The 12123-nt window shown below is 39.6% G+C and overlaps 1 protein-coding gene across 4 annotated transcripts in view; it reads right to left on the bottom strand.

Moving 5' to 3' along the window:
- Window positions 1-12123, bottom strand: part of TRIM66 (tripartite motif containing 66) — a 43974-nt gene that overhangs the window by 24771 nt on the left and 7080 nt on the right. For 2 of the 4 annotated variants that reach the window (XM_085063178.1, XM_085063180.1), the window contains exons 2-8: window positions 9809-9912; window positions 6771-6918; window positions 2640-2772; window positions 2293-2409; window positions 1398-1512; window positions 471-617; window positions 227-344 (exon numbers count right to left, since the gene is read on the bottom strand). In XM_085063178.1, coding sequence (XP_084919304.1) covers window positions 227-344; window positions 471-617; window positions 1398-1512; window positions 2293-2409; window positions 2640-2772; window positions 6771-6918; window positions 9809-9912 — 882 coding nt within the window. The remainder of the gene's footprint in view (window positions 1-226; window positions 345-470; window positions 618-1397; window positions 1513-2292; window positions 2410-2639; window positions 2773-6770; window positions 6919-9808; window positions 9913-12123) is intronic. The other 2 variants (XM_085063177.1, XM_085063179.1) reach the window with 2 other exon arrangements.

Genomic DNA, 12123 nt, shown 5'->3' with positions numbered 1-12123 from the left:
TGTGGCCACTGAGAAAGCACCTGACATCTCAATGGTCTTTTGGTGAATGGATATAACTGGAGAGAAAAACAGGAAAGTTCAGTCACACTTGCTTTTCTTCAGAACATGACAAGAGTTTCAAAGCTGGATGTTAAAATAAAAAAAGGAGAGCCCTTTAGGGGAGGTACTGTATTGTCTGCATCTGTCTAGCCTAGCTTTAGACACTTGCATATCATATTTTTCTTACCCAAATTGGAGAGCTGCTTGGTCCAGTAGGAGGGATCCCAAGTAAATCTGACCTTCAGAGGAGGTCCCATGTCTGGGTTACAGTTTGTCTCTAGCAAGCGCTGGATCTGAAACACAATCTGGTGACACATTAAAGGATGATGATTTTATTCGCAATTCTAAGATCGTGAAAAATGTTTCATTTGAGAAACACCAAATCCTTAAAACAGTCCCCACAGTTACTGCACAACAAGCACTGCTCTTACCAGCTCTTTACTGAAGAGAAATGGGATGGTTTTTTTACTGCACACGGCCCAGCTGATGAAGTTCTGGACATGTTCTACCTGTCTGCCTAAAACCACAACACCTTGCAGCTGTTGCTCCAGCCTCTGCTTCCTTTCACTGGTGATTTTCTGTGAATAATGGGAATCAGTAGAAAAGAGCTGTCATTCCTCAGACACACATCATGCATGGAATCATTGGCACTACACTATGCAGCATTTGCAGCAGCACTGTTCTTCAGAATCTCTTCAAACCACCAATCATAAAAAGAAGGCAAATCCAACTCAGGAGATATGTCTGAACTCAGGAAAACCAGTGATTTTCCAAGGAGCAATCAATCTGCATAATTCTGGCCTTGGTCTAACAGAATAACATAACCCAAGAAAGCTGTAGGAATTGGATCAAATTTGCACCTGGACCACTTTATTGTCTGGAAATTCTGATCAGCAATTTTTGTCCTCAGTATATTTCAAAATTAAATCTCATGTATTTCAACTGGACACCCAAAAACTGAAGAGTCAAAACTCAAAGTTCTGTTACAGAAATTAGACCAAACAATCTTTTTTGAAACAGGGCATTAATTGTGCTGCTAATGGGCTCCTTAAATTAAACATTAAACATTAAAATCAGAAGCTGGTTTGTTTTCTAAGTACTCAAAAGGTGCACATATATTCTCTGTAAATGCTTTAGAAATTGTGGTTAACTCATGATAAGCAAACATTTTGCCATTTCACCCTGAATCTTCATCAACCATTGATTCCACATAAAAGTCTGCAGAAAAAACCTCAAATATTTGAAAATATGAGGAAAGGAACAACAGCTCCCACAGTCTATATTCTTTCCACTGGCACTGGGATTAAATTTAATTTAGTTTAATTTCCCAAGGTATCAAACAAACTAGCCTCACTTACTTCAAGTTGCTCAAGGAGGATATTTGTTCGTTTATCAATTTCATTCATCAGAACCATCTTGGCCATTTTTATTTGGTTTTCCACCTTTTTGTACAAATGTTTCACTTCAAGCAACCTACAGTAAGAGATACACATCCCTGGATGAGCCAACTGTATGTCATTTATTCACTGCTCAGCAGTTATTTGTTACAAGAACTGATCTAGTGACAGAACTGCAGTGAAAGTTGCCTCATTTCCCATTAATTCTCCCCCACTTCTCTGAAGCCTGACCACCCCTCTCTGGATGTGACATCCTAATGCTGATGGATTCTCCCAAATATCATGCCAAGAAGAGTGTTTAGCTCTTTGTCAACAAATACATACATAATACATCCAAAAGCTTTCAGTTTATACTAGATTATGAATAGCATAAACAGATTTGTACTCTTGAAAGGGTTTTATTAATGCAGAAGAGAGATCCAGCTGCCACTAAATGCATAATCAGTAGCTGAAATCCAGTTCACATAGTTAAATATTTTTATTTTTATGTTAGTCTGGAGTGCAATTACAGCTTGTTTTGAGATTTCTTGAAGAAATACGGTATTTTAAAAATTATCTTTATTTCTAATATCATCAAATTCTAGTTCAGAAACAGATTATACAAAGAAACCTTAACTCTGAAGTCAGCTGTCACATGCCTTACAAAGACTACGGAATCATATATTACAATGCCATGACTTGTCAGTACCACTTAAATACGAATTTGATCTTTTTAATCTTCCTATCATTTCCTACCCTCCAATAAAAAAAAATATAGCAGCTGCATTTAATTCTGTTAACCTACATTTAGTGAAAATATTATTTTTGCACATCAACCACATTCACGGGGGGAAAAAAGAAAATGCATAGCAATTACCTGTCTTCAATCTGTCTAGCTGAAACCTGAATCCCATTTTTTTTCTCCTCCACTTTGCTTATGACATTCTCCAGGATAATTCTCTGATTTTGCAGAGCTTCATCAAGATGCCTGAACCTGTGAAAGAAGGGGAAATTCTCTCACCATGATTTTCCATGTTGGTGAGTGAAGAGGTGAGAACAGGGAGAGCCAGGTGAGGGCAGTGAGATGCATGTTGAATCACTTGGGAACAAGTCAACAAAAGTGAGTTTTCTGTGCCTTCTAAATTCAGAGCAGCCTGCAACATCATCTGGCAAGCACAGATGCAAAGTTTTGAACCTCAGAGAGCCCCCTGAGCAGGGAGGTACCTGTGCTCCTTGTGCTCAGCCAGCAGGCAGCCGCGGCAGGTCAGCGTGTCGCAGCTCTCACAGAACACCTGCAGGGGCTCTTGAGGGTGTGCTGGGCAAAACAGGGAAAAGTCCCTGGCTTCATCTTCACCTGATGAGGAATGGAAAGGCAAGGGAGTCACTGACAAGGGGCAGAGCTCAGAAAAAGAGTGACCAAACTAAGAATTTCATGGGAAGGCTTGATGGTGTTTGAAAAGGCGCAGAACCTGGAGCCATCGAATTATCTGAAGCTGGGTTTGTTTGTACTTTTTCCTTATCCATCCTACAAACTCAGCACACCAGGAACAAGCCATCAAAACAAACCATTCTGTCCTCTAAACCCTCGTGAGTTTTAGGTATCAGGAACAGGAGCATCTGCCTCACAACTTTAAATGCCCTGGTCTGGTAAACCACTTGACAAAACTATTGTAAAATGTAGAATGGCAAATCTATGACATAAACTTGCAGTGACAGGAGAAGCAAGGAAATTCTTTGTTCTTAAAAAGCCACATGAGCAATTTTTTCCCCAAATTTTGTTTGTTCCCATTTAGATCATAGACTTCAGCAGCTGGGGCTGATCTTAGGCCCTAAAATCCATTCTTAAAGGGTTTTTCTAAAGGGTGATGTGATGAAGAATAAGAATGGACAGTAGGCACACAAAGTGGAAGCATTGCTCCTGTACAATGTATTCTTGCCTCTTTTCTGAAGGGCAGAATTGTTTTAGAAAGAAGGAATATTCTCAACAAAAGATGCCCAAAAAAGACAATGCTAAACCATGGCAAAACAAACCCTCAACCACCAAAGAAAAGCTCAATTGCATCCTCAGAGTACTCCAACAAAGACACTATTCCATTGTTCTTTACCAACACATAAGAAATTAAACAATCATTATAACATGTGTTGGTAAGAACTTTAAATTACATGAAAACATTAGTCAATTCATTATTATAATAATATAATATAATTCATAATTAGTTCATGCCATTATTTGCTCATATGAAATAAGAAGAAGCCTTTCCATTTTTCCACACCAAACCTATATTACTTATCTATACATTTTAAAAAAACCCAACCTGTGGCAGAGATCATGGTCTCATCCTGTAGCAAAATGGAGCCTTTTATAGAATCAAGCTTCTGAAGTGATAATTATTGCAATAACGCAGACCCACAGGCTACAGCAGGATATACTGCCTCAGTCACTTCATTTTCAAATTGGAAAATGCACAACTGAGAAGCAGAAAGGCTAAGAAATCTCATGGCTAACAATGACAGTGAAAATATGGAAAAAATCCTTGCCAGTCACTAAAAAAGAACACATCAAATTGCCCAGTTTTCAGATTGCTATCTACTCTAAATATTTCTGAGGAGGTTGATTTACTTCCTCCAGTTCAACTGACTTTACTTCCACCTTCCTAACAATGTGCAAGAAAATAATTTGTGACAGATTAGGCCAAGATGTTCTGTAACAGCCTTACATAGTTTACATTGCTATGAGTTATTTACTGCAGTATCATGCTTTATTCTTCAGGGAAGTTGACTGGTTTGTATCATTATTGAATCAATGTTAATAGATAGCATTAATAAAGGAGGAAATGAGATTAGGGTTTTTTTAACCCACTCCAATGTTTTCTATTAGAAAGGAGTAAACTGAACTCACCTTGACAGAAGATTTTTTCCTGATTATACTGCAAATATGTACTTTTGTATTAAAACCTGCAGCTGACAAAGCAAATAAAGAGGTTGTACAACTAATATGTATCCAATGTGGATGTCAAAGATCATCCTTTCCTCCCCTATGTGATCAGATTTTATATGTTAAAAGAAAAAAAAAAAAGCCCATAACAACTTTCTAAAGGTTTATGGGCTGGAAAAACTTCTCAAAGTGTTTGTTATCTGTAAAGCATACAAGCTGTTTTTCTGTAAATTGGAGATCAAATTTTCCATATTAAACTCAAACTTATAATGACATGTGGTCTTAAAGGTCCATGTATCATGAAGTCTAGTCACAGTCTTTTATAATCATTTCCCCTTTTTTTCTCTCTCTGAAGGGTTCTTTAGCATTTGGGTGATTCCAATCATCCCAGAGAATTCATTGGGTTTTTTTAAATACCATGTCAAATCTAAGACAAAAGCAGATTTCAAATGAAAACTAAGGATAAAATCAATATTATCTAATTGCAACACAGACCCACAGCCTCTGCCACTGGTAATCCCCTGACTCAGGGGACATATCAGTGACAAGTGGCACTGAGCCATGGTATTCTTGACCTACTTTATGCTCAGCTCAGAGCCACACTTCCCAGTTTTGAAATAAGCTTCATACTTAGAAATCAAGTCCTAGGCAAGGGCACAACACTGTTTTTTCTAGCAGCAGGTATCTAACCACAACCATCCATGTTAGCATCTCAAAAAGAATCTCCCTTGGTGACCAGAGAAAGCTCAGTTGCCCTAAATTCTGATATTTAATCATTTGAGTCACCATTTTCTACAGCCTTTATTTTCTTTATCTCGGGTAGATCTCTTGAATAATTAACAAATTTTTTAATTTCTGTTCCTCCACTCAGTTGATGTCAACTTTGGAAAAGCAATCTCTACTAACAGAATTCTCCCACCACCTGCATAATTCACAACGACTCAAACTTTGGTTTTATAGGTTCATACTTTACCTTGAGACACAGAAAGAAAACAATAGTATAGCAAAGAGAAAAAAAAAACAAAACTACTGGTCTGAGTTCTAGTATATCCTAGTTTTTGCTTTCTTTGAACTATTCTAAAGGGATATCTATGTCCAAAATAGATAAAACATATATAAATAATAAAAACAATAATAAAAAAGCACAAATTACATTCCAAATAATTTTTATATTAACTAGTCTGTATATGAACTACCAACATCCTTGTTCATGTTTTTTTCAGCACATAGAATTTAGTTTAAATCAGAAATTAAAAGAATTAAAATCCTTTCTCATCTTTTATGTGTCTGCACCTTTTTATTTATATAGCTCACACAATCCCACGACTAAGCCACACATATATTTTCTTACCAGTATTTGTCAACAATATGAGCTGCTAACCTTAGCTAAAGTGACATGAAATTATAAACAGTTGGAGCCTCAAAACCACAGTCCTTATCTTGTCATCAACTCAAGAAGAAAAACATATTGTCCATCCAATCAGGACATCTGAGGGGAGGCTGGGGGACTTTGGTTTATATTATTCTCTAGAAAAGACACAATAAACATTTAAATATAATCTGTGCTTTTTTTATTATTGCCCTTCTTATGGACTTCTTTTGTTAACACTCTATCTGGTAATGGCATATTTTGTCTCAAGTGCCTCAAACTCTGTTTGATAAGACCACCCAGTACTTAAAAGAACTCCATCTATGGCAAGTCTAAAACATAGTCTTCTGTAAGAAAAAATCCTGAAGAAAAAATAAATAAATAAAATAATCAGTGGGGAATTTTTATTCCTTTTTCTGTTATTCTTTTATTCCTTATTCCTTTATTCGAATTCCATCTTCCTTATAAACAAGGATGAGCGTGCAGCATAAATCCTTATTTTAAGTTTAAAAATCGCTTATATTAGTTTAGGTTAGCAGACTCTGCAGAAGATTTCTGGCATATGAATAAAGGAAATGATGAGCATTAATGGGAGATGGTAATACTTTCTGTGGATCTTCACTGTATAGGGATGAGGCATATTTCCCAGTGAGCCTCATTTGTGCTTGCTCATGGCAGTGGATGCTCAGAAGACGTTTCTCACTCCAAACTTAGAGAGGAACATCCTGTAGTGATCACAGCCTTTGTGAGTCCCTCATACACCTTGTCCATGTGACTCCCTCACACACCTTGTCCAAATCAGGACAGAAATACTGACAGAGCAAGGCCTATCTGTGTATCACAAATATCCAAACTTCTTTCCAACACTGTGGAATGCTGATTGAGGCAATGGCCCTAAAGCTGGGGGAAAACCACATAATCTCCCACTGACACACACATGTCCTGCTGAGTCAGCCAGAGCATGGTGTCTGTGGCACAGAGCCTGCAGCTGCTCCTTGTGCAGCTGAATAGCTGGTGTGAGAAGAAACAAACCCCCAGGTGTCCCCAGTACCTGTGCAGCCTTTCAGGGATGCCGACAGGAAGAGATCTCCAGGCTCCTGGCCGTGTCTGTGCTCCTCTGTGCATGAGCTGCACAGCCACCTGTTGCACCTTGTGCAGAGGCTGTGGGCTGCTCTCTTCTCTTTGCACATGGAGCAGCTCTGGGAACACAAACTGCAATCACACACGTGCATAACACATCTTTTATACAAACTCTTGTCTTTAATACACTGGGATTTGGACTGGTAAGATTAATATTTTTGGTCCTCAGACTAAAGCAATTCAAGTTATTTTAAGACTGTGGTTGCAACCGTCAGAAAAATGTACAAAACAACCTAATGGTGAGATAATTTAGGAAACAACATGGGGACATCCTCATACTATTACTGAAAAACTTAGTTCCTATTGTCTAAAGAATTGACCAGAAATTATCTCAATCTATATCTTGATATCACATGTGGTGAACTGGAAACTTAAGACACAGGAAACCTTAATTAAGTATTCTCTCTGTTGATTCAACAATTTTGGGAATGTCCCTTGCTATACAGGCCATGCTGCCTGGACATGTCACTAAGGGGGAAATGAACAGAGAAGCATGTAAACCAAGTGGGTAATTTAACTTTTGGTATCCAGAATGAAATCCAGAGTCATTTCAAGATAGCTGTAATGATAATTCTTCTAAAAAAGAATTGCTAACTGCAGCCACAAATAGGTACTAATGGGCAGAGTGAGCACAGCAATGTAATTTTAGCATCACCAAAGCATAAAGGCTTTGCCACCACTTTGTCAAACTGAAGCAATGTTTTCCAAAAGGTACACAAAATAATTTAAAGCAAAAAGCCTAATAAAACTTATACAGCCAAAATGCAAGGATATTTAATTTGGGGAACAAAGCTTGTTATAGAAAAGGAAGGGTCTAACCTAACTGTACCCACCTAGGTCCAGCTGAGGGATGAGGTGAAAAGTTGAGGGATGCTCTGCCTTCTCTGCCACAACCAAAACTGCTCAAACACAGCTTTACCTGCACCAGTTCAGCTCTCAGTCTGACTGGAATCTGTATTGACACTGCACTGTGTTAACTTTACTTTTAAGTTGCAGAGTGTTCCCAGAGTTACATTATTTATGATGCAGAAATGGGCTTTTGGGCAAGAGAATCTGAATTGCATATTTTTGAAGCTCCTGCTGCTGTCCTGTAGCACATTCTATCATTCATGCTTCACTCCCTCACACACTGAGAGACACCTTGCTTCCAAAACACTGTGTTACAAACCTTGACAGGTTCCCATTTGAACACACTAGGAAAATTAAGGCAATGATGGCAGCTCAGCTGTGTCTCAGCTGGATGATCTGGTGCTTCTCCTTTCTGTGACACTGAGGTGAAACTGTGGCTTTAATTTGGGGTGTGATGGTGGTGGTTAAAGACAGAAAGCAAGCAAAGCTACAGGACTTGACTCAGTAAAAAGGAAGCCAAAAACTATGAAGGTTCACAAGTTGCTCTAGGGTACTTGTGTGCTCCAGTGAGAAATCTGCATTACTGAACTGCTCTTAGGACTCCTGAGGGATTACAGAAAAGAAAAACCTTCTTTTAAAGATGGTTTGAAAAAATAATGTAGTGCTTTTGAAGACATTAGATATTCTCATTTGATTTCCTTTCTACACAAATTCTCATTGAAAAGTAAATGATGCAAGTCATGGTAATTAAGAAATCCCAGTACAATAAGTGCATTTTAAACACTCAGCAGTATCTTATGAATTTTCTTCTTCTCTTTGGAGAGTGCATGTGAATAGCCCTTCTTGTTTTAGATCAAGTTATATTGCACTCTACAACCAATGTACAACTGAAGATATCAACATACTTTGCTTACCTTAATTTTTTATTTCCCCAGAACACTCTGTGGATTAGGTTACATATTCTTTACTTTTTAACAATACCCAATTTCCTCTGTCCCTCCTCTCCACCCAAATTGGCAGCTACAAAGCTGTGAGAATAGTCCTGCCTGTTAACTGGGCATTTAACAGAAGTGAAATCCATCTAAGTACAGTGTCAATACAAGGCAAAAGTAGAAATCCAATGTCTTCCTTTGAATGTATTCCCCAATGGGAAACTGCAATAAGATGTGACTTTTTATCATTAAAACAGACAATCAGAAAATCATGATTTCTCACATGACCTAATGGGTGATGTTGGTGTAACATCATGTCAGTAGTCAGCAGAGCGCTGATCCTCCCCTCTGCTCAGCTCTAGTGAGGCCACATCCAGAGTGCTGTGCTCAGCTCTGGGCTCCTCAGCTCAAGAGAGACAAGGAGCTGCTGCAGAGGATCCAGCTGAGGCCACAAAGGGGATGAGAGGTCTGGAGCATCTCTTAAGAGGAGACTGAGGGAGCTGGGGCTGTTCAGTCTGGAGGAGAGAAGGCTGAGAGGATCTCCTCAATGCACATAAATATCTCAAAGCAGGGCTAAGAGGATGGTGCCAGATCCTTCTCAGTGGATGAGGAGCAATGCCATGAACTGAAACACAAGAAGTTTCACCTCAACATGAGGAAAAACTTCTGTACCCTGAGGGTGGCAAAGCACTGGAACAGCTGCCCAGGGAGGTCGTGGAGTTTCCCTCTCTGCAGACATTCAAACCCACCTGAGTGTTCCTGTGTCACCTTTTCTAGGTGACCCTGCCTTGCAGCAGGGTTGGGCTGGATGATCTCCAGAGATCACTTCCAACACTTGTGATTCTGGGATTGTTTACTTTGAGTTGGGAGCAGAAAGAGGACTTTGAGGAATCCAAGACATTCAGTACCTTTCTAATATGTTGATTACCACTGATACCTTAGTATTAATATTTTTAATGGACTATTTAAAATGCAGAGAGCAAAACTCATTCTTCAGCTAGAGTTTTAAAAGTACTCTGAAGGCATTATGTCCATCTCTAGCAAAGTAGTAATTACAGTGCTGCATAAGCAAACTAAGAGAATCTGTTGTTCAAAACGAGATTTGCTCTGTCTTCAGTGTTCATCTGGTGGTGTTTCAACAACCCACAACTTGGTGGCTTTCACTTACCTTTGCCATAGCTGAACCACCAGTGGGAAAGTCCTTGAGGAAGAAATTCTCAACTACATCCCTTGCAAAGCAGGTCTGTTTGCACACAGGGCAGGAAAGGATACCTAAATTTAAGAAGGGGAAAAAAAAAAAAAAAGAGAGAAAACCACTGCAAATAAAACAATGCACACCAGGCATGTGAACCAGGAAATTATATAAACCACACTTCAGTATTGTGGCTTCTTTATAACACGTGGGCAGTTCCAGGAAACTCAGGCATTCTTCAAGCCCTAAGTGGCTAGACCTAGCTCGATACATAGAAAAGAAAAACAAAGCAACAAAATTCCTAGAAAAACAACACAGTTCAGCTGACTTTTTTCAGTATTTATTGATGGTATCTCCACATCCAAATTCTTACCTGGCTTACAGATGAGTAACACTGAGTGGCCTGTAAGTTAATTAAACCTTAATTTGTCTATTACTCTTCACATTAGACCATTATCAGAGATTCTCACATTTTCCAGGTGTTTAGTATTCCCTGTCCCTTGGGACATTGCTCCTGCAGTCCCTGGCCAGGGGCAGAATGTCAGTTCTGAATGTCTCCCCCTTTCAGAGCCAGGCTCCTGTAGCTTTGACAGCAGCATTTGACACTGACAGGGACACACAGACCCCACAACATCCCTACATTACCACTTCTGACAAAAGCACTACACAGTCAGGTGTCTGAACATTCTCACTGTCCTTCACAAATGTTTTGAAGAAGCTCTCAGCTCTGGTACATCTCCTTCCAAGAGTATCCCTTTCTAAGAACCACTTCCATGGGGTTTAGGGCTTTTTGTAGCCCAAATCTTGTATAAAAGCAAAAGCATAGTTGTTCTCTATTTTTCAAGGTTGCATTTGCAACAGAACTGTGATTTGGGGGCCCAAGCAGCAGCCTGTGATCTACCTAAACCCCTCATTTAACTGTGCATTTCACACAGCCCTGGGTGTTGGTGCAGACATGAGAAGGGACAGGCTGTACCACAGGTGACTGAGGTACTCAGCCACAAGTCACCCCAGGGGAAAGGGCAACACAAGCAATTTCCAATGCTCTGCTCATCAGGCATGTAGTTTGAGTCTTGTTTAAGGGTCTTTGGCTTAGCTACAAAGATGCTAAGAAATTATCAGATGAAGATGCCCATGATGGCAGAAAGCTGCAGAACTCTTTTTAAACAGCTCCTCTACTTTGCATCCTTCCTATAAGGAATGCAGCTGAAAAAATATCTTAAACACCTACAATTTGTGTAGCTAATCACATTTTCACATTACACCCCAGCACAGCACAATTCTTCTATACTGGTGGCACTGAACCCTCTCCAAGCTTTCCCAAACCACCGTGTGTGAGACTGCTAGGTGTCTGCTAGCAGCTCTGCTCTCTGGAGATGTGTAAAGCAGCAGGAGGTCAGACAAGCTGTGTTACACTGACAGTGCCTCCTGCCCCTTGCAAATGGTGCTTTCTGCAAGTATTGGTGAATTGCAGTGCTGATTCCTGGGAGCTGAAACACTTCTCAAGTTTCCCTGCCAGCCCTGCACGGAGTGACACAGCTGGGACAGCAGCAGGGATAAAACAGAGATCCATTCTGATTGATAAGCCAGGAAGCAAAGCAGCTCTGCAAGCAGCTTCTCAGCTCAGTCTCACAGGACATGCTCCAATTCTCAGTGCAGGCAATAGGAACCAACTCCTGACTTCACAGAGTCGCCTGGAGCCCCTGGAGACTTGGAACCAATTTCCTTCTCCCATAACAGCCTTGCCAGCTCTTGATGTGGCTAACACTGAGAGAAAACCTCCATACCAAGACTACATAATGCTCTGCAAATTGACCAGAAGGGAGATAGCCAACAGGTTACTTTCTGAAGTAAGAAACCCCCTGACTTCCACAGCTACTCTCTCCTTTACAAGCCAGGTGGGTGAGCACACAAAAATAATCTCTGGGAACAGCTGCCAGCAGGGAAACACAGGGCTCTGTCACAGCAATGACAGCTTCTACTGACATACCACATAAGGTAAAGAAAAGTTACTACTGAAGTTACTATTTCATTATGTTCCAACACTATTCAGCTAGTGCAGAATGATAAATCAATTTATACCAATTGAATGATATTTCATGGAATGCTGATGGCCTCAGGCACATTGATGTGAATTTTAAATTCTGCTAATTTGTTACAAACCAGTGAAGTATAGAATGCAGGGTAATTAGAATGCATTAATTTGATAACAAGCAAGACCATCTTTTAAGTGTCCTTACATTTAAAAAAAAAATTAAAGAGAACTTCAACAACTTTCACACTTAGAAAAC

The sequence above is a fragment of the Lichenostomus cassidix genome, chromosome 5 (genome assembly GCF_008360975.1).
Source record: "Lichenostomus cassidix isolate B80296 chromosome 5, HeHo_3.0, whole genome shotgun sequence".
Taxonomy (NCBI): domain Eukaryota; kingdom Metazoa; phylum Chordata; class Aves; order Passeriformes; family Meliphagidae; genus Lichenostomus; species Lichenostomus cassidix.
This window is presented reverse-complemented; position numbering and strand designations above follow the sequence as displayed.